Here is a 21,110-nt window from a genome sequence, read left to right as displayed (position 1 = left end):
TTGTTCCTTCTGTTTACAAACCCAAGAGTTAGAGGAGCAGAATGAGGCTCCCACGATCCAAGAGGAGGCGGTTAGAGACTTGCTTGCCCACCTAGACTCCCACAAGTCTATGGGGCCGGATGGGATCCACCCAAGAGTATTGAAGGAGCTGGCGGATGTCCTTTCCAACCCCCTATCCATCATCTTCCAGCGGTCCTGGCTGACTGGGGAAGTTCCACTAGACTGGAGGCTGGCTAATGTTGTGCCCATCTACAAGAAGGGTTGCAGAGAGGATCCGGGGAACTACAGGCCTGTCAGTCTGACCTCAGTGCCGGGGAAAGTCATGGAACAGGCAATCTTGAGTGCTATCATGAAGCACATGCAAGAGAACCGGGTTCTCAGGCCCAGTCAACATGGGTTTACAAAGGGCAGATCTTGCCAAACTAACCTGATCACCCTCTATGACAAAATCACTCGACTACTGGATGGGGGAAGGGCTGTGGATGTAGTCTTCTTGGACTTCAGTAAAGCCTTTGACACAGTTTCTCACAGCATTCTGCTTCAGAAACTGTCAGCCTCTGGCCTGGACAGGCGCACACTCTCCTGGGTTGAAAACTGGTTGGATGGCCGGTCCCAGAGAGTGATGGTCAATGGAGTTAACTCCAGCTGGAGGCCAGTCACAAGTGGAGTTCCTCAGGGCTCAGTACTGGGTCCAGCTCTGTTCAATGTCTTTATCAATGACCTGGATGAAGGCGTCGAGTGCACCCTCAGCAAGTTTGCAGATGACACTAAGCTGGGAGGAAGTGTGGATCTGCTGGAGGGTAGGGAGGCTCTGCAAAGGGATCTGAACAGGCTGAAGCGCTGGGCCGAGACCAATGGCATGAGGTTCAACAAGGCCAAATGCCGGGTCCTGCACTTGGGGCACAACAACCCTATGCAGTGCTACAGACTGGGGGAAGAGTGGCTGGAGAGCTGCACGGAAGAGAAGGACCTGGGGGTGTTGGTTGACAGCCGACCGAACATGAGCCAGCAGTGTGCCCAGGTGGCCAAGAAGGCCAACGGCATCTTGGCTTGTATCAGAAATGGGGTCACCAGCAGGTGCAGGGAGGTAATTCTCCCTCTGTACTCGGCACTGGTGAGACCGCACCTCGAAAACTGTGTTCAGTTCTGGACCCCTCACCACAAGAAGGATGTTGAGGCTCTGGAGCGTGTCCAGAGAAGAGCAACGAAGCTGGTGAAGGGGCTGGAGAACAAGTCTTACGAGGAGCGGCTGAGAGAGCTGGGGTTGTTTAGCCTGGAGAAGAGGAGGCTGAGGGGAGACCTTATTACTCTCTACAACTACCTAAAAGGAGGTTGTGGAGAGGAGGGAGCTGGCCTCTTCTCCCAAGTGACAGGGGCCAGGACAAGAGGGAATGGCCTGAAGCTCCGCCAGGGGAGGTTCAGGTTGGATATCAGAAAAAAGTTCTTCAGAGAAAGAGTCATGGGGCACTGGAACAGGCTGCCCAGGGAGGGGGTCGAGTCGCCTTCCCTGGAGGTGTTTAAGGAACGGGTGGATGAAGTGCTTAGGGACATGGTTTAGGGCGTGTTAGGAATGGTTGGACTCCATGACCAAGAGGTCTTTTCCAACCCGATGATTCTATGACACTATGACACTCTCCCAGCTCAATGTCTGTGGACTCAGTACGGGCACACCGGACCCTGCCCTGGGCCACTGTAACGGGGAGCGGCCGCGCGCGCCCCGCCTCGCGCCGACAGGGGGCGCCACGCTCCGCGGCGGGGAGGTGGGGGTGGGGGTGTTGCGCGTGACGGGAAACCACGAGGGCGAGGGCGGGAGGGCGCGTCCACTCCCTGGGGAGGAGGGGATCAGAGGGGACGGCGGGGACGGACGCGCCCACTTCACGTGGAGGGGGGGTCAGAGGGACGGCAGGGCTCCCCGGGATCTCGCAGTGCGGGATCCGGACCCCCTCCCCGTCCTCTTTCCGTCCGCCCCACCCCCCCGTAGCGGCGGGATGGTCGGTGCCGGGCGGGGCGCGCGCAGCCCCTCTTCCGCTTCGCCGGTTCCGCCCGCACGGTCCTCGCTGCCACCGCCAGCGCTCCGCCCGCCTCCGCCGTTTTCTCTCTGCCTGAAAGTCGGTGAGGAGACCCGGGGGGATGGGCCCAGGGGTACGAGGGAGGCGGCGGGCACCGGCTAGGGCTCGGCTCCGCCTCTAACATCGAAAATGTGGATCAACTGACCGAGACTCGTTTGGAGCGTTAGAAAGCGAGCGTCCATTATCGGGCCTGGGCAACACGAGGGAGCGATCCCCATCGCTGTGCGCAGCCAGACAGGGGCTCGGACAGAACGGATTTACCACCTACATGCGCATATGTTTATAAATGCGCATATTTACAATATTAACTATAATCATAGAATAGTTTAGGTTGGAAGGGATCTTAAAGATCATACAGTTCCAACTCCCCTGCCATGGGGAGGGACACCTCCCACCAGACCAGGCTGCCCAAGGCCCCGTCCAGTCTGGCCTTGAACACCTCCAGGGATGGGGCAGCGACAGCTTCCCTGGGCAACCTGTGCCAGTGCCTCCCTACCCTCATCTTAAAGATATTCTTATGTCTACTCTAAATCTGTCCCTTTCCAGTTTATAGCTGTTGTCCCTCGTCTTATCGCTGCAAGCCTTTGTGAACAGTCCCTCCCCACCTTTCTTGTGGCTCCTTCAGGCATTAGACTGTCAGGCTCCTTTCAGGTACTGGGAGGTTGTTTCAGGTACTGGAAGATCATAATCTTAAGCATATTCTTTTCCTTTCCAGGGACTAATTTTCATGTCATCCTGAACTTTGCACCAGGGAAATCTCTGCTAGTTTGGCTTGTGTTTGAGATGGGGAAAGTCTGCACGCAGAGGGGATCGCGAATGAGCAAAGCAGGGGAGGGGCTCTTTAGAAGAGTATGGAATGATAGGACTGGGAGGGGCGGCTTTAAATTGGAAGGGGGAAGATTTAGATTGGATAGGAGGAAGAAATTCTTCCCTGTGAGGGTGGTGAGGCACTGGCACAGGCTGCCCAAGGAAGCTGTGTCTGCCCCATCCCTGGAGGTGTTCAGGGCCAGGTTGGATGGGGTCTTGGGCAGCCTGGTCTGGTGGGAGGTGTCCCTGCCCAGGGCAGGGGGGTTGGAACTGGATGGGCTTTGAGGTCCCTTCCAACTCAAACGATTCGACGATTCTATGTTTAGCACAGGTCAGACTGAAAAGATGCTCTCATCTCCAACCCTGTTTATTAAACAGAGGCTGGAAAAACACTGCTTAAAAGAACACCGTCTCAGAGGGGCGCTCTGTCTTTCAAAAACTGCAGTTGCTTAGCTGGAACTTAGACGGAACTCTGCCTTAGCTTTAATAGAAAAACTTCTCCATTTTTGTCACAGTAACTCCTCGTGGGCCGGGGGAGGCCGGCGCCGGGAAATGGAGGCGAGGGCGGGACGGGAGGGGCGGAGCCGGGGCCGCCGCAGCGCGGGGCGGGCTGGAAGCGGCCGGGCTCCTGCTCAGCGCGCTCAGGTGCCTTTCTGCTTCCCCGCAGGGTGTCTTTTATGAATAATCAAAAGCCACAGAAGCCGACGCTATCGGGACAGCGTTTCAAAACCAGAAAAAGAGGTGAGCGGGCTGCAGTGCGCGTTCCGGTGTCCCTGCCATGGGGGCTCTGTGCAGAGCATCTGTCGCACATCGGCTTCTGTGAGGAAGAAAGTAGTGCCTTTGTGCTCTTCCCATACGTCTTTTAAATGAGATCACATTCGGTGCTGAGTCTTGAGGCTGTCTCTGGGTGCTGGAATGATTTCTGCACTAATAGATACTCAGCAGTAAGAATCGTGGCTGAATTAGGTATGGTAACACTGGCATAAGAGACGGTCGTTCTAGAACTGTAGTAAGCGTGTTGGCCTGGAAGCAAGAGTATCTGGTACCCCAGAGTTACAGGGAAACACTAGCGCAGGCTTGCTGTGGATTAATACATACATCTAAGGACCATCTAACTTAGTAGGAACGTCGCTGTTAGCTGCTGGATAAAAGTTGCATATCCCCTTAGTGCTGTAAGAGTACCTGATTTAAATTTAAATTAAACAACAAAGCCCACCACCACTTTTTTAAGCATTTAACAGTGGAGTCCTCAGCGCAGGAAGGACATTGATCTGTTGGTGCAAGTCCAGAGGAGGCCACAAAGATGATCCGAGGGCTGGAGAACTTCCTATACAAAGACAGGCTGAGAGAGCTGGGGTTGTTCAGCCTGGAGAAGGCTCCAGGGAGACTTCCATAACAGCCTTCCAGTAATTACAGGGAGCCTGTAGGAAAGATGGGTTCTTTATCAGGGAGTGCAGCGATAGAACAATGGGGAATGAGTTTTAAGCTGAAAAGAGGGGAGAACTAAATTAGATATTAGGAAGAAAATTTTTAGTGTGAGAAAGGCAAAGCCCTAGAACAGGTTGCCCAGAGAAGTTGTGGATGAATACCTGGAGGTGTTCAAAACCAGTTTGGATGAGGCTTTGAGCAGCCTGATCGAGTGGAAGGTGTCTGTCCCCATGGCAGGGGGGTTGGAACTGGATTATTTTTAAGGTCCCTTCCAGGCCAAACTGTTCTGTGATTCTATAAACCATAGTTTAGCTTCTAAACAACTCTGCAGTAACAGTGAGCTTCATGGATCTGTCCTGGAAAATAACTGATACGGTATTTCTAGACTTCCACCTAGCTGTTAGCGACATATAGGTACTTGCATTGACGGTGAGGGGGATGCTAGTATACCCCTTACAGAAAGGTTACTAGCAGATGCTAACAGAACTAGCTAAGCTGTTATAGAGCACTCAAAGTAGGATTTGCTCCTTTGGAAGCATTTTCTCTCATGGTTTACGTAGGACAAATTGAAATGAGTAAAGCCAAAGACCTCTTCTGTTTAAAGCTTTCTGTTAGTTAATATGCAGCAAATCCACCTACAACCAAAACAGCTATAATCAACTGGTGTATCACACATGTGAAGAAGGATGTGTTCTGCTTTAACAACGAAGGATGCTAAATAGATCTGTGGTTATAGTCCATCATTTTTGTCTTTATTTTAAGACTAAGAAGTTAGCTCAGATTTCTGCGTTTTCCCCCATGCACTTCAGGAAAAGCAGTTGCTTCAGACTCTTTTAACTCCATATTAAGAGGAGCAGATGGTCTTCCTAGCAAGAAAACAAGTATTATGAATTTGCTCTAGCATAGTAATGGTATGCAGTGTTTCAGTCAGATTATATTGTCTGAAACAGTGAGAGGCCCAAACAGCTGAAATGGAAATGAGTAAAGGAGTTGAATATATGGAACTGTAGGAACATGTGTTTAAGAAGTGCCTTCAAGCATTTAGTTAAGCCTTTGTTTTTGCAGAGTGATCTAATGTATGAACAGGGGTGTAAGAATCAAACTGAGAAGACAGATAAACTTTATTAAGAGTTAGAGCCAACTAATGATCATTGCAAACAACTGTTCTTAGGGAAAGTACTCTTTAAGAATTCAGTTAAAGGTAGGTAAGGAATGTTTTAGCCTTGACTGAGTGAAAGCAGAGAAACTTCTTGCTCCTGTATTAGCCATTGAAATTAATTTTAGGCTACGCTATTAAGTCACTATCTGTGCTAGTTAATACGAGTCTCTTGGAAGAGTGGGATGAGCCTGGCTGTATTTAACTTGAGGCCTTTCCAGTGTAAGTTTGTTTTATTTTGTTTTAATAAGGTTAAAATAACAGACATTAAAAACAAACAGCTGTGTGCGGTACCTTCCATTTCTGTGCTTTGTTTTTACAGATGAAAAAGAGAGGTTTGACCCTACTCAGTTCCAAGACTGTATTATTCAAGGTTTAAGTGAAACTGGCAGTGACTTGGAGGCAGTAGCGAAGTTTCTTGATGCATCTGGTGCAAAACTTGACTATCGCCGCTATGCAGAAACACTTTTTGACATCCTGGTGGCTGGTGGAATGCTGGGTAAGTCCCTTTGATGGGGTTGCAGTCTACCTTTATTCACTTGACTACAAAATCTCACTGCTTTCTTTCAGTGTAAAACCTCTGCTACAGAGCCCATTGAGTGTGTAGAACAGAGTTTAAGTTATTTGTGGTAAACTATGTGGTCATCTCAGGGGCTGACTGAGCAATCGGTTACTGTAGAAATACTCTGTGTACCCTGATACACTTTAGCTTGAGACGGTTTGCATTCTTCAAAGTATAAGCTGTACAGACTTGGCTTAAAGGGAAATATATTGGATTTCTTTTTTTTTTCCACTAAGAGTGCATCTTGACTCTGTAGTCAGGTTTACTTCCGCTGATAAGAGGTGGATGAATGCTCCTTTCAGGTGTGTGGTCTGTGGTCGCAAGGACAGAAGAGTTGCCCTGAAATAGTCTGACATGATCATGTGATTTGTGCACCCTGCCCTGTTATTTTGGAATGTAATGTTGTTTACAGAAGAATCTGATGTGCTTTGTCTTGGAAATGCTAGTTCAGATTGTTTGTTGTTGGCAATAGTGAGGTCAGGAGCTCTGGCAGATGTCAGGGAGTGAGAAATGAGAGGGTGGTTGGGTCAGCAGAAGACACAGAGAACTGAGAAAGTGAAATGACAAAAATTTCTGTAAACTTGTGTGCACTGTCTGTAAAGAGCAAAGAGTGGAACGGATGATCACCAACCAGGTAAGTAGGTGAAGCTAAATGAGGTTGAAAAGTAGTAGTTAAAAAAAAAGTGGTACTTCTAGATTTAGATTTTGTTTTTTACTTGACTAAATACTGTTCCATGAGAAGAGGTGCTGTTGACAGGGACCTATTTAAACTACATACAGCGAAGAGGGTCCTTTAAGTGTACTGCCTAGACTGGAAAAGGTCTGTCTCAGATTTTAATATCTGTTATGCAGCAGTTGTTGGCAGGAGGACTTCAGGGAGACATTTGACAGTTGCAGAAGATTTTCTGTGACGTAACAGAAATAGAATTGAAATTACCTAAACGCATAGGGGGAGGAGAGGAAAGATTATTCTAGCCCACGGTCTGGCTGTGGACGCTGGTTCTGCACTGGGGCTTGGCTGGTTTGGGAGGATGCTTCTGTTGCATGTTCAGGTGGTCTTCACATGGGTGCTGTAGAAATGTCAGGTGACCTGCACAAAGGTGCTGAAAAGCAAGGCTTTCAGAATAGCTGAACTTCATGAGGGGTGCCTGCTTATCTCAAAGTTCTGTGTTGAAACAGTGGTCTGTAGACTGAAGTTACTGTGATGTTCCTTTTGGCAAGAGGCTCCTCTGCTGACCTTAAAAGAGCTGGTAGCATGAGTGAGTGAACTTGTCTGCCACCTGGAGCATTGCTGCTTGAAATCGTTAATGTACAAATTGTTACATTCCGTGGGTTTACAGTCAAGAGTCTTAACTGTATGCTGCGTTAGGACATGTTCTTTCTAGGAATGAGGCTGAGAGGGAAGGGAAAAATGCCTTGCTACATTAATGTTGGTAGAGGGGTCACTTACTCAGCTCCACCTCTGCAACAAATAGCTAAGTAGACTAGCTTTGATCTTCAGTCAGACAAGGCCAAAATAAAAACCAACATCCTGTTGCCTTACGCCTTTTAATATTCTTTTGACTAATGCTTATCTCCGTCTTTTAAGTTGTGTTTCTGACTAATAAATAGCAAAAGAATCTCCCTTACATGTAGGGTGGCATAGGAACTGATAGCGAGGTGTTCTGGCACTAGACTGGGTGACTCGGTATTCAACCTGGTTAGTGAAGCAGCCTTGCTGCCAGTCAGATGCCTTTATTAATGGAAGAGGAATGATGAAGAAGCATCTTCTAGTTGGCAGCTGAAAAGCTGAAGTGCCTTTTGGCGCTGAAGTTTCAAGCTCTCCTCTGAGGCACTGATGTTTGAACACAATCTCTCCCTGTTTAATCTCCTCTTGTGATACTCTGTTATTTAAAAGATGCTTTCAAAGCAGCATTACTGCAGCAGACACTGAAAATACACTTGCTAAGATTAAGCGGCTTTAGTGGCTTTTTTAAGGGAATAGGAGCTTATGGTTGTGTTAACTTATCCATATGTAAACAAGATGTGTTTTCCAATCCAGTGGAGTAGCAGGGGGGTCAGAATATTTAGATGTTTACATCTAAGCTACTGATTTTAATGTTCCACTACAGCAGTGGAGCAGATGGAATGTAAGGGTGTCTTTACTGATCCAGTCATTCAGCTCATCATGGAAGGACAACATGTTGCATGTTATGGGTATTGGAATTCTCACTGTGAAGACAAGTCGGTACTCTCCCTAGGAGGTAATGCTACTAATGCTGGAACTCTTCTTTAGCCCCAGGTGGTACCCTGGCAGATGGACATGACACGCACAAACGTCTGTGTATTTGCAGCACAGGAAGACCTAGAAACCATGCAAGCATTGCTCAGGTTAGTTCTGGAAATGAGCATGATTAACTGAAACTGTTTTGTGGTTAAAAATGAAAATGTTTGTGTAGCTGAAGGCTGTCGGTGAACTAATGCATGGACTTTAAGATACTTACTAGAAGAGGTAGAGTAAAACTGTTCTAAGCTGTAGAAGTGCTCTGAAGAGTTCAGACCAACTTTACTGAACTTGATTATTTTCATTGTAATTAAATGACAGCCACGAGCAAAAAAAAATAAAACACCGTGTATCTTTTTAGGTTTTTAACAAGCTAATCAGGCGTTACAAGTACCTGGAGAAAGGCTTTGAGGATGAAGTCAAAAAGGTATGAGTAGCTCCTTATCGGCCCACAAATAAACCTTCAAAATTCTGCTAGTTCATCACTATCTACTGAGGAGTTAATATTATACAATGGCATTATGTAAAATAGAACACCAAAGCTGTTATAGAAGAACAGCTAGCTTGTATGACTAGTGGGGAAGGCTACCGGTGAACTAGTGCTTCTGCTAGCTGAATAGCTTGATTGAAACAAAAAGTGTCATGGAAGCAGTACGCAAATTTTATTGAGAGATGGTAGTTTTATAGCAACTCTTCTTACTACTAACTACTTTTTGCAGTTGCTGTTGTTCCTGAAAGGGTTCTCAGAGTCTGAGCGGAACAAACTGGCCATGTTGACGGGTATTCTGCTAGCCACATGGAACACTTAATGCATCAATTCTCAACAGTCTTTACAATGAGAACTTGGTTAAAGAAGGTGGAGCATTGCCCAACTCCTTCCCACTTTAGGGAAATATGGTAGGGGGCAGAAACCATGACAAGGTAGGTGGAAATTGTGGTGACAGGTTACACCCTTGCAGCTCACTGGTTTCATTCTTGGTGATAGATTTTACTGCAGGATTAGTGAAGGTAAACATGCTACCATCACAACCCGGAAAGTCTTGCTAAGTCTTTGGAAAAACTAGTCCTTTTCAGAAAAGTTTGTGTGTAGGACTTGCCTACATGACACTGGGGCCTGCTGTCACTGATGTTGCCCGGCAAGTCATTGCTGTATTTTGGAGAAGGACCTTTGTGGATGCAGGAGTGTCCATCTCTTCAACTCTTTCCTGAATTGCAGCAAGGAGAGTTGAGTTTAATACAGGAATCCTTTATGATGCTGAGGCAGTGAGACAAAGTCCATCGTGCTGGAGGCTGCAGTATCCTCAGGCAGAACTGCTGCAGGCTGTGCTTGGGGCTGCCTCTGGGCGCATCTGCTGCTGCATTAAGCAGGTGTCTGACAGGTACCGTGTGCTTTTTAGGCCTTATTATTCTCTTGGGTTTGAATTCCAGTAGTAATATTACTATTCCTATTGCACAGGTGTTTCTGCAGCATTTGCCGTCAAGCTGTTCAAATCAGGGATAAATGAGAAAGATATTAATGCAGTGGCTGTCAGTCTTCGTAAAGTAAACATGGGACAACAGGCTGATGGTGAGTGCCACTGGAAATGAGTGATGTACCTCTTAAGCTGGTTTTAGTAAATAGCATTTACTGGCAAAATACTCAACATGTATTTCTTTTGTGAAAGAGTTGTCACAAACTTTGTTTTCAGGAACTCTTCCCAGCCAATAAACAAAGTGTGGAACACTTTTCCAAGTACTTTACTGAAGCAGGACTGAAAGAGCTTTCAGAGTATGTTCGGAACCAGCAAAGCATAGGAGCTCGAAAGGAGCTACATAAAGAACTTCAGGAGCAGATTCACGGAGGAGATCCATTCAAGGACGTAAGTATTTGTAGACAAAGGGTAGGTGGTTCTTTTCCTTTTACTTGCGTTTTTTTTTCTGTAGTAATTCAGCTTAAGTTATCTGCAGTACAGTGGCATCTAATTCTAATCTGAAGATACTTGCCTAATTAGAAGTACTGAACTAACTTAAAATACTAGCTCTCTTCTAAGAATTAAAATTAGGCACCATGCCTGTTTTGGGTATTAACTTCATATAGTCTTTCGCTAATGTCTCAAAATCCTGCTGTATGTTCAAAGGGGTTGTTTGTGATTCTGAAGGCTTCTGGTTGCCTTTAGAACAGAAGTTTTTATTTAGCTTAGTGTTGTCTGTGGCCTAAATGCTGACTCTTTATTATACCTGGCAGATAATCTTGTACGTGAAAGAAGAGATGAAGAAAAACAAAATCTCAGAACAGACCGTGGTAGCCATAATCTGGTCAAGTGTAATGAGCACAGTGGAATGGAACAAAAAGGAGGAGCTGGTAGCAGAGCAAGCCATTAAGCACTTGGAAGGTTATTGCAACTTTAGTATGGACTTTGCACCCATGAGGAGGGCTTTAGACTTCCTCCAGCTCTGCTTTTTGATGAGTTAAAACCTACAAAACCCCCTAATGCAGTGACAGTATTACGCAGGGGAATTCTTTCCCTTTTTATCTGCGGTATTTAGTCCAGGTTACTGAGGCAAAAGCAGCATGACTTCTGCAGAGCAATGTGGGGTAGAATGGAGGTTTGGAAATTTCTAGGTGATGGCTGATGGAAACAGTGTGCAAAACCAGTCTAGATGGGTCAGAAATGTGAAGTGCTCTATGTTGTGCTAATTTGTTGTTCCTGTTACAGCAATACAGCCTCTACTTGCTGCCTTTACTACACAGGTCAGTCAGAGATGACTCTTCTGTTGAAGATTCAGGAGCTATTGTTATGACAACATTCACTTCATGAAGGCCTTCCAGAAATAGTAGTGCTCTTCTATAAAGGTAACTCATGTGGAGTTGTTGTGGGGGTTGGTTTTCAATTTAGTTGCATTTTTTTTTAAAGCCTGCATTTGCAGAATGCCTCTAGTTCTGATAAGACCTTTAAGGAAAGAGCAGTGCTACAACATTGCACTTCATGAGCTGAAGAATTTCTTACCTTCTGTTCACAATGATGGAGCAGTAAAATGCAAAGGTAGATGAAGCTGTTCTTGGCATGTGGGGACTACTCCTTTAGACAAGAAAGCTGCCTGTCTCCTAGAGTTTGAGTTGTGGTGGATCAAAGCTAAATTTAGATTCTAAGGCCCTTTGCCCTTTTAGGTTAGAGAAAGGTAAGTGGTCCTATATTTTTCTTGGTTGTCTGAGTGCTGTGAATGGCCAGGGATTGAGACCACAAAGGTGTTCTGGGTGCTCCAGGCTTGCTGTTAAAAGGTGTTACTGAAAAACATGCTGTGCACCTGTGGAAATGCCATAGTGACATAAGGAACTTGTTAAACTGAAGGTTATATATATTTGCAAAATTTAGAAAAGCATTAAACATTTCTCTGCGATGTACCTTGGGCTTTAAATAATTTGCTGCTGTTCTTAGCAGCTGACTGAAGCTTTCCTAGAGAGAGTTTCATTCTCAAGCACCTGTGAAAAAACTCCAGACTCTTTGTGAGTGAAAATGCAACTCCTAGATACAGTGCTTAGGACCCCCCAACAGCCAATGTTGGACGCATGGCGCTCAGAATTTTAAAGCGGGAGGTGCTCCTAGTGCAGGCTTGTCCAAGCTTAGCCAGGGAAGGAGCATGTGATGCTTCTAGAGGAGACAGCAAAGGCTTCCAGCCAAGAGTTTCTAAGTAACTGGTATTCAGTTGGTTTGCTGTGTTAATAGTGCTCTTGCACATCTTACAGCTGAAGTTCTGAGTGAAGAACCCATCCTGAAGTGGTATAAGATGCACATCTTGCAAAAGGAAAGAGTGTTTTTCTGGAGCAAATGAAAAAGTTTGTTGAATGGCTCAAGAACGCTGAAGAAGGTAACCAGCAGCTTAGCTCACAAGTTGAGCTTGCTCATTTTGGGAAACTTAGTGCAATGATGTTTTGTGTGGGAGGTGTTAATTGCTACTCTGAGACTAGGTGTGCCCCCAGTACTGCTGGAAGCTAGGAAAGGCTCACAGTGAAAACGTGAGGATCCAAAAGCAGCTGTTAGCCAGGCAGCAGCTGAACTTAGGGGCTGGGCGGGGGCTGACCTGCTGGCAGCTGGCTGACAAGGTTCTCTCTGTTCCAGAGTCGGAGTCTGAAGCTGAAGAGGGTGACTGACCTGTGAAACTGTCCTCAGCAAAGCAAACAGGAGCTGTACATACCTTTCATGTCTCATGTGTCCTTCTGATTATTACATCCTACCCATCCCTGTATCAAGCATGATATAAGGGCTCTCATGGCAATTATTTAACTGTTTTCTATAGTTATTGAATATGGGTTTAGGTTTTAAAACTGTGTTAGAAGTAGGTTACAGGAGCTAATTCTAGATTTGAATCTAACCTGCATTTGTCCTTTCTGTTCTATGCTACCGTCCTGTTTTTTCTACTGTAATGTCAAATTTAAGGCCTTCCACAATGAAATCCATGCAATCCTTGGGTTGGCCATCTCTGTTGGAGAAGGAGGCATCTGATGAATGAGAGATGAATGGCAGTTCTGTTGACAAATTAAACTGCCAAAAGCCTCCGAAGGAAGGGGGGCCCACGTGTTCTGTAGTGACTTGCTATTGAGGCTTCAGTCTGTACCACTTGCTCCAAATAAGAGGCAGTTGTCCGTCTCCCCAGGGACTTTGCCATCTCTTTGCTGTGCTTCCAGCATAAAGCAATCCCCTGTTCCAGCTGGTGAGTGAGGTGGCTGCCATACTCCTGGGAGATCAGTGGTCCTAGTGGACAGAACCTGGTCTAGTGGGTGAGCAGTAACCACAGTGAGGTATGAAGAGGGGCCATCCCTGAGCCTGCTGGCTGTCACAGCCGGTGGGCTTGCGTTCTGGAGGTGCTACAAGGCTGCCTTACAGCTAAGCAGTTCTGGGGGACGCCACCACTTCTGCTATCATGGCAGTACAAACAGCACTGTTCTACATACAACTGCTGAAGAGCTTTCTTAAGCCCTGGCCTCTGCTCCAGCAAGGCTGGGGCAGGGCAGGGCAGCGCCTTTTGCCCCTGCTGCTCTAGAAACAGGACTCCAGCAGGATTGCCTGGAAGGACAAGGCAGACAAAATCTGACATGGATAGATTTCATGATGCCAGGTGACACTGTTAAACCAAACAGCTTCTCTGCTCCCTGAGATTTTGAATTCTTAATGTGAAAGCTCACAAACAGCTCGTAATCCAAGAAAGAGCCTACTGGAAGAGAGTAGTCTAACTGCTGTACGCCAACAATGACCATTCACAGGAATACTGGTAGCCAGAGCACTCTAAAATTAACAAACGTAATAATTCCTTATCACATTGCAGTCTCTTTAATACTTAGGGATCTTCCTTACTACGTAAGCGTCTTTTTTCTTTCAACAATAAAGGCCATTCTGACACTAAACACCAAGGGCTGGTCCCCTGCCTTCTGAGTTAGAAAAAGCAGTCAGTCACACTCTAAAAAGTAAAGATCAGCCCTATGTCGTTTGCTCTTCCAATGACAGTTAGATAAAATTGTAATTAAATTAGTACTTTTCCTGGCTCTTGGGAGACCTACAGAGTAGAGGGTGCTCTCGTCCACACGATAAAAGTGGCATGAGATTTTGATGTGCTGAGGAAACAAAACTGAGTTCATCAGTGTCTTTTTCTTAAATAAGTTTTAAATACAGAACAGAGATACACAACACAACACTTACATAGTTTACGCTTCTTAACAGGTAGACAGAGATGTTTGTCTGCCTCAGATGTAGGAGCCATGCCCTTTTTTCCCACTTCAGTGGGAGGAAGAAAGGATGTTCCAGTGCTTCTTCCAAGTAATGTGCGTGGCTGGGTCATACTCCAGCATCTTCCCAATCAGATCAAATCAGCTTGTAATCCAGAAAGAGCTGCAAGAAGAGAGAAGTCTCTACTACTGTATGCCGCAATGGACCATTGCCAGGAATACTGGTGGACCAGAGTACCCCACCAAAAATTAAACAAATATATAGAGTAGAGGGTGCTCTCATCCACACGATAAAAGTGTCCTGAGATGTTGTTTTACCTGGGGAAACACAACCGGACTCAATCACTGTCTTTTCCTTAAATAAATTTTATTCCAACAGACGCATTTGAAGTCAGCATCAATAAACAAATACCTAAGATACACAAACAAACAATCACCACTTCACAGAGTTTCCGTTTCTGAACAGGCAGACAGAGAAGTTCATTTGCAATCAGCTATAGGAGGCTATGTGCTATTTTCCTGCTTCAGTGGGGGAAGAAAGGATGTTTCAGTGCTTCTTCCAGAGTAATGCGCGTGGCTGGGTCATACTCCAGCATCTTCCCAATCAGATCAAACAGATTCTCATGGTCAGAATCGTGGCACGTCATGTATTCCTTCACCGAAGAAAACAACAAACACGGGCTTCCAGTCTTAGAATTGCACTTGGAGCTCCTCTGCCCAGAAGTAATCTTCCCCCTTGCAATTTACCTTCAGGGTTTACAGCACCCCGAGACATATTGCCCAGACGCACTGCCTTCCATCCCAGGCCAGGCGGCCATTACAGAAATACTTCTTCTTTGAAGACACAACTCTCTTTATCATTTGATCCGGCAAAGGCCCCAGTAATCGCTCACATCATTGCCAGTGTACTATGTCGTCATCGGGCTACAAGGAAGTCAAGAGAGACGTTTTTTTCGTTCCTTGTTCAGAGGAAGTTATCAAGAAGCACACACCAGCCTGACTTCATTTTTGACTGTACCCTGGCAAACAATAACCTGAAACTGATCGACAAAAAAATGAGAGGCTCGGGTTCTCTGTTTCCTGAAAGAAGTTAGAAGCTACTGGATTTCATTCCCCTTGATCTTGCCTTGGTGTTTTTTCTTCCTCTCTTCTTCAAGTTCCGTTTCAGCAATACTGTCAAGAGGACAGGATTCAATCCTTTGAGTAGTATTTGGCTGATGGTGATAGATGAAGCCACATCTGGTGTTAAGGTGCCTTGTAAATTCAAAAGTTAACAGGGCGACCCTTCATTCAAGACGCTGCCAAAACGTTCTACTGAAAGTAACTTGTCAAAATCTGCCGCTGAGAACGTTCCTTGTGGCCTACATCTTCTGTTCTCTTCAACTTGGCACCACAGAGAAATGCAGCTTACTTTCTCGCACAGACCATTGCCTTTAGTCCCCACCTCTCCGTAGCTTATGTTCATCAAGTTGGGGAGTGCTGGGCATGCTGCATGCTTTTGAGGGATAGAGTTGCCTACCTCAAATACTAAGTCTCCAAGGTAGTATTCCAGGAGAGTACATCCTATGCCTCCACACATCGCATGGATGGGACCATCCGAGCCTTTTGTGAAAAGATTCAGGTTGTTCATGTTTAGAGCAGACGGCAAACAGTTCAACAGCTCAAGCAAGACACCAAGAACTTCTCTAGCTCCATTCAATAGCACACAAAACCTCATACTTGAAAGATCAGTCAAACAAACAGCCTTCCACTGACCTAGGACCACCTCGGGAGCTCTGTAAGGTCTAGTAGTCACCACAGGGTTATGGTAATCATGATCGTAAGTGGCGCACCCAAAGTCCACAAGTCTGATGTCTGGTTTTCTCAGTCTGCATTCAGTGCATTCCTGAAAATGAAAGGTGGTGGGATGCAAGTGACCAGATGAACGCAGAGGATGACTGAGGTGGAGGAGAGTGGGGAAGAGGATGGCAACTTACCAGTTTTGGGGTTGTACTCTTCTACGTAGTCAGATTTCACAAAGACAATATTGTCTGGCTTCAGATCTGTATGTGTCAACTTCTTCATGTGCAAAACTGCAAGAGAACTCACACAGTTAGCGGGATCTGCAAAGAAACTTTAACAAATAAAGCAATGAGGAAACACACTTACAGTTGACAGAGGTTGCAGATCTGATAAGCCATGTGTCTAATGTCGTCCAGGTTTAAATGGCAAAGAAGTCATTGACACTCATAAAGTCAAAGGTGCTGAGCCCCAGGAGCTCAAAAACAATGCAGACGTGTCCACGGTGCTCAAACCATCCCAACATCTGGACACAGTGACTGCAAAAGCAGGAAAACACATGCATTGCAACAGCGAGTTGTGCAGCGCTCATACACACACTGTGTGCACTAGAAGAACACTAGAAGAAGTCTTCGAGCCAAAACACATCACGGTTGGCTTTGTGTGCTTACTAGGCATTGCTGGGGTCTGATGCTTCTAAATCTTCCAGCACCTGTATTTCCTCACAAGCCGCATCGGAGGACCAATCAAAATTCTTTGCTATTTTCACTGCAACATGTCTGCCTTCCCTGAAAAGACAGGTTTTAAGGGAGTTTAGAACAATGAGTACTTTTAAGTCAGACTGTTGGGTCGTTATCACCCCATATGCCCTGTTCCTAACACTGGAAACCCTCTGGGAAAAGGTCAGACAGACTTCATATCACCCAGAGTCATCTATGCGCCAACACAGCTAAAACTTCATCTTTACATTTTGAAAACACACTCGATCCTTTTAATATTAAAAGGTATTATTCTTCAAGCCCCTTTTGCCTCGCCTTTCTTTCTATGGATGCTGGGCTAATACTGGAGGAACTTCCCCACTTCACAGCCTAAGACAACCGTTAATCTAAAATGGCAAGCCGCCTTCAGCCCTCCGAGTAGTAAAAATGTCACTGAAGTGTCAAATGCCTTCTGCCGGGACTGGAAAGACAACCTCCTTCCATACTGTTTTGCACACAGCAAAAGTGCCATCAAACACAAAATATGTTCTTGATTTGTAGTGGGCGCTCTGTTAGAACGCCAATGGGGCTGCGTCCTCGCAGATGATGCTTTAAGAGAAGCTACACCAGGTCAGACGTTGCTCATTATCCAGAGCTGGGGTGGCACAGGCCCCAAGTCTGCCCTGTGTGGGGGCTGCAGCTGCACCCCACGCTCCCCAGGCCGCCTCTCCCGATCAGCCCTGACCTCTACCAGGCTGGGCTGAACCTGCAGAAGACACAACCTTTGCCTCCGCCACCAGCCCTGCACAACCCTCATGTCTGGGGACTGCTTATAGCACCACGGACCAACGACAATTTTGATTGGCAGCTGCGGTCACCTTAGTGAAATACAGAGAGCAGCACACGAGGAAGCAAAGAGAAAGCCTAGTAGGATCAGAAAGCACTTCCTGAACCTCATACGGAGAGTTTCAGTACGAAAAATGACAGGAGCCCAATTAAAAGACTTACGCTCCGTGATCGATGCATTCCACTACTTTTGAGAAACCGCCTTCGCCCAACACAGCAACAACCTCGACTATAAAGAAAAGAACTCTTAGTCACCAAAGTGGTGAAGCTACTCAGCTATTAAATTGCCTAGCAAATAATCAACAATAAACAGAGATAAAGCAAATAATTAGAAGGACTAAGTACTATCACTGAAGGTTGTTCTAGGATGTGCTCTAAATTGTAAATATCTGGTCTGAGAGATGTTACTGGACAACTGTCTTCAAAGTACATTTACAGGGATCCCATCCCAGTAGGTTCATTCACTTCGTTGAATACTTTTTTTGGGGGGGGGGAGGGGGTAAGGGAAAAATCCCCAAGGTATACTCTTAATAATGTCTATAATAGATTATTCAAAAGAAAACAGTCCCACCCCCAACCAAAAAGTCAAGAGAGAAAGAAAGAGAGAACCCCCTCACATCTTACGCTAAAAGAACTTATTCTGTCCGAAAAGCTAAAAAACATTGAAAAATATTCTATACATCTTGCGTGGAGCATGTCTCCTCTCTGACAGATCAGGTGACCCGCCTCCTCATCCTCTACACTCCTGGCTGTGCTCCTTCGACGACTAACCTGGAATGGCACCAAGATAGTCCAGACAGTCAACAAACACGAGTGAATTCAGCTCAGAGTATAAAATGCATTCAGCAGGGAGGCAGTCGGGCACTCGGATACACGCCAGGCCACAACAGTTGGCAGGAGCAATTTCCAATTCAGCTCCTGGCAACTCAGGGGGCGCATTGTATATGTTACAAGGCAAAATGGTATCGAGGAAGAGATTTTCGGATTGGATACTTGCAGAGACAAGGCAACAGCAAAATACAAGGTTTCCTTTTACAAGATTGGTTCCCTGAGTTTTACTTCAGGATTTCAGTGCCCGTATTCTTGTTTAAAGCAAAAGGATTTAACAATTCTCTTCTATACATCAAAGATGTCTTTTAGATGTATCTTCCAGAGACAAAGGACAGAATGTTCTTCTATATTTCTGTATTTCTATACACAGTTGCCTTTTGGCCACATTAAAATACTCCTCTGAAGTAACTGAGATTTAATCGCCAGTCTGAATTTTGGATAAGAATTGTTTGGTACATCGCACACAGCTTACACCTTTACTTTAGGCCATCTCAGCTGAAGATCTGACATTATAAATCCTATCTGCAGTGACGTGTTTTTACAAAAGCAAAAAATCTGATGTGATCTCTTTGCTGTTTCCACGATCCTGAGTCAAAAGGAAGTTTAAAAGCCTGGGCTTTTTTTTTTTTTTTTTTTTTGTTGGGTCAAAATAAATGCCTGTCCTCAGAGAAATTCCAAAGGCACGAGAGACATGCCTGCATTTCAGGCACTCCGATGCATGGTTCTCGTTCACTAATCTGGTCAAATACATCCCAGGAAGAAACAGCAAGACTGTCCTGTGTGCTGTCACACATGTGCCTGCAAACTATACATTTTCACTCAAGAAAATCAAATCCCAGCAAAAAGAATAGGCCACTAATATCAGCAAAAGGAATAAACTACTGCAAATATTCATAGGGACTGGACCGTGCCTGCAGTTCCCTTTTGTGACTGCTCGTTCTGCTGTGATCCAGTTTGCAGCGCTTGCTGTCCTGTGCACCGCTTGCTGATCTCTCTGTCTTTTTAGAGCTCTTTCTTCTTCCAAGATCCGGGCTCTCGCACTTCTTCTCTGGTGCGACGCTGGCTGTCCTCTGTGTCTTTTGAGCCCTGCTGCTTCTTCCAACATCACTTTTCTTGCGCTTGCTCTCCGGTGAACCACTCTCTCTCTTTTTAGGCGTCTTGCACCTTCCTAGATCCGGCTTGCAGCCCTGGTCCTCCGGTGCACCGCTTGCTGATCTCTCTCTCTTTTTAGCCCTCTTGCCTCTTGCAAGATCTGGTTTCTTCTGTTGGCTCTCTGGTGCGCCGCTTGCTGATCTCTCTGTCTTTTTAGAGCTCTTTCTTCTTCCAAGATCCGGGCTCTCGCACTTCTTCTCTGGTGCAACGCTGGCTGTCCTCTGTGTCTTTTGAGCCCTGCTGCTTCTTCCAACATCACATTTCTTGCGCTTGCTCTCCGGTGAACCACTCTCTCTCTTTTTAGGCCTCTTGCACCTTCCTAGATCCGGCTTGCAGCCCTGGTCCTCCGGTGCACCGCTTGCTGATCTCTCTCTCTTTTTAGCCCTCTTGCCTCTTCCAAGATCTGGTTTCTTCTGTTGGCTCTCTGGTGCGCCGCTTGCTGATCTCTCTCTCTTTTTAGACCTCTGTCTTCTTCCAAGATCCGGGCTCTCGCACTTCTTCTCTGGTGCAACGCTGGCTGTCCTCTGTGTCTTTTGAGCCCTGCTGCTTCTTCCAACATCACTTTTCTTGCGCTTGCTCTCCGGTGAACCACTCTCTCTCTTTTTAGGCGTCTTGCACCTTCCTAGATCCGGCTTGCAGCCCTGTCCTACCGCGTGCACCGCTTGCTGATCTCTCTCTCTTTTTAGCCCTTCTGTGCCTCCTTGCAAGATCTGGTTTCTTCGTTGGCTCTCTGGTGCGCCGCTTGCTGATCTCCCCTCTCTCTTTTTAGAACCCTCTTTGCCTCTTGCAAGATCTGGGTTTCTTCTGTTGGCTCTCTGGTGCGCCGCTTGCTGATCTCTCTCTCTTTTCTAGACCTCTGCTCTTCTTCCAACGATCCGGGCTCTCCGCATTCTTCTCTGGTGCAACGCATGGGCTGTCCTCCCTGTGTCTTTTGAGCCCTGCTGCTTTCTTCCAACATCACTTTCTTGCGCTTGCTCTCCGGTGAACCATCTCTCTCTCTTTTTAGGCGTCTTGCACCTTTCCTAGATCCGGCTTGCAGCCCTGCGTCCTCCGGTGCACCGCTTGCTGATCGCTCTCTCTTTTTAGCCCTCTTGCCTCTTGCCAAGATCTGTTTCTTCTGTTGCTCTCTGGTGCGCCGCTTGCTGATCTCTCTCTCTTTTTAGACCTCTGTCTTCTTCCAAGATCCGGCTCTCGCACTTCTTCTCTGGTGCAACGCTGGCTGTCCTCTGTGTCTTTTGAGCCCTGCTGCTTCTTCCAACATCACTTTTCTTGCGCTTGCTCTCCGGTGAACCACTCTCTCTCTTTTTAGGCGTCTTGCACCTTCCTAGATCCGGCTTGCAGCCCTGGTCCTCCGGTGCACCGCTTGCTGATCTCTCTCTCTTTTTAGCCCTCTTGCCTCTTGCAAGATCTGGTTTCTTCTGTTGGCTCTCTGGTGCGCCGCTTGCTGATCTCTCTCTCTTTTTAGCCCTCTTGCCTCTTGCAAGATCTGGTTTCTTCTGTTGGCTCTCTGGTGCGCCGCTTGCTGATCTCTCTCTCTTTTTAGACCTCTGTCTTCTTCCAAGATCCGGGCTCTCGCACTTCTTCTCTGGTGCAACGCTGGCTGTCCTCTGTGTCTTTTGAGCCCTGCTGCTTCTTCCAACATCACTTTTCTTGCGCTTGCTCTCCGGTGAACCACTCTCTCTCTTTTTAGGCGTCTTGCACCTTCCTAGATCCGGCTTGCAGCCCTGGTCCTCCGGTGCACCACTTGCTGATCTCTCTCTCTTTTTAGCCCTCTTGCCTCTTGCAAGATCTGGTTTCTTCTGTTGGCTCTCTGGTGCGCCG

At 46.5% G+C, this 21,110-nt stretch overlaps 1 protein-coding gene and 1 pseudogene across 1 annotated transcript; one reads left to right on the top strand and one right to left on the bottom strand.

The window, feature by feature from the left end:
• The first annotated feature begins 2,045 nt into the window (after nucleotides 1-2,045).
• On the top strand, nucleotides 2,046-13,616 carry BZW1 (basic leucine zipper and W2 domains 1). Its single transcript, XM_054069860.1, is given in 19 exon segments — nucleotides 2,046-2,112; nucleotides 3,544-3,617; nucleotides 5,783-5,959; nucleotides 8,298-8,320; nucleotides 8,322-8,396; nucleotides 8,647-8,712; nucleotides 9,005-9,079; nucleotides 9,081-9,141; nucleotides 9,742-9,836; nucleotides 9,838-9,852; nucleotides 9,974-10,144; nucleotides 10,510-10,657; nucleotides 10,982-11,011; nucleotides 11,014-11,054; nucleotides 11,056-11,095; nucleotides 11,098-11,118; nucleotides 12,010-12,045; nucleotides 12,048-12,131; nucleotides 12,383-13,616. Coding segments are annotated over 18 exon segments (1,254 nt in total). The 5' UTR covers nucleotides 2,046-2,112; nucleotides 3,544-3,553; the 3' UTR covers nucleotides 12,415-13,616.
• An 871-nt stretch (nucleotides 13,617-14,487) lies between these two features.
• LOC128852493 (dual specificity protein kinase CLK1-like) lies at nucleotides 14,488-20,199 on the bottom strand (annotated as a pseudogene).
• Between the last annotated feature and the right edge of the window lie 911 nt (nucleotides 20,200-21,110).

The sequence above is a fragment of the Cuculus canorus genome, chromosome 6 (assembly GCF_017976375.1).
Source record: "Cuculus canorus isolate bCucCan1 chromosome 6, bCucCan1.pri, whole genome shotgun sequence".
NCBI classification, from domain to species: domain Eukaryota; kingdom Metazoa; phylum Chordata; class Aves; order Cuculiformes; family Cuculidae; genus Cuculus; species Cuculus canorus.
This window is presented reverse-complemented; position numbering and strand designations above follow the sequence as displayed.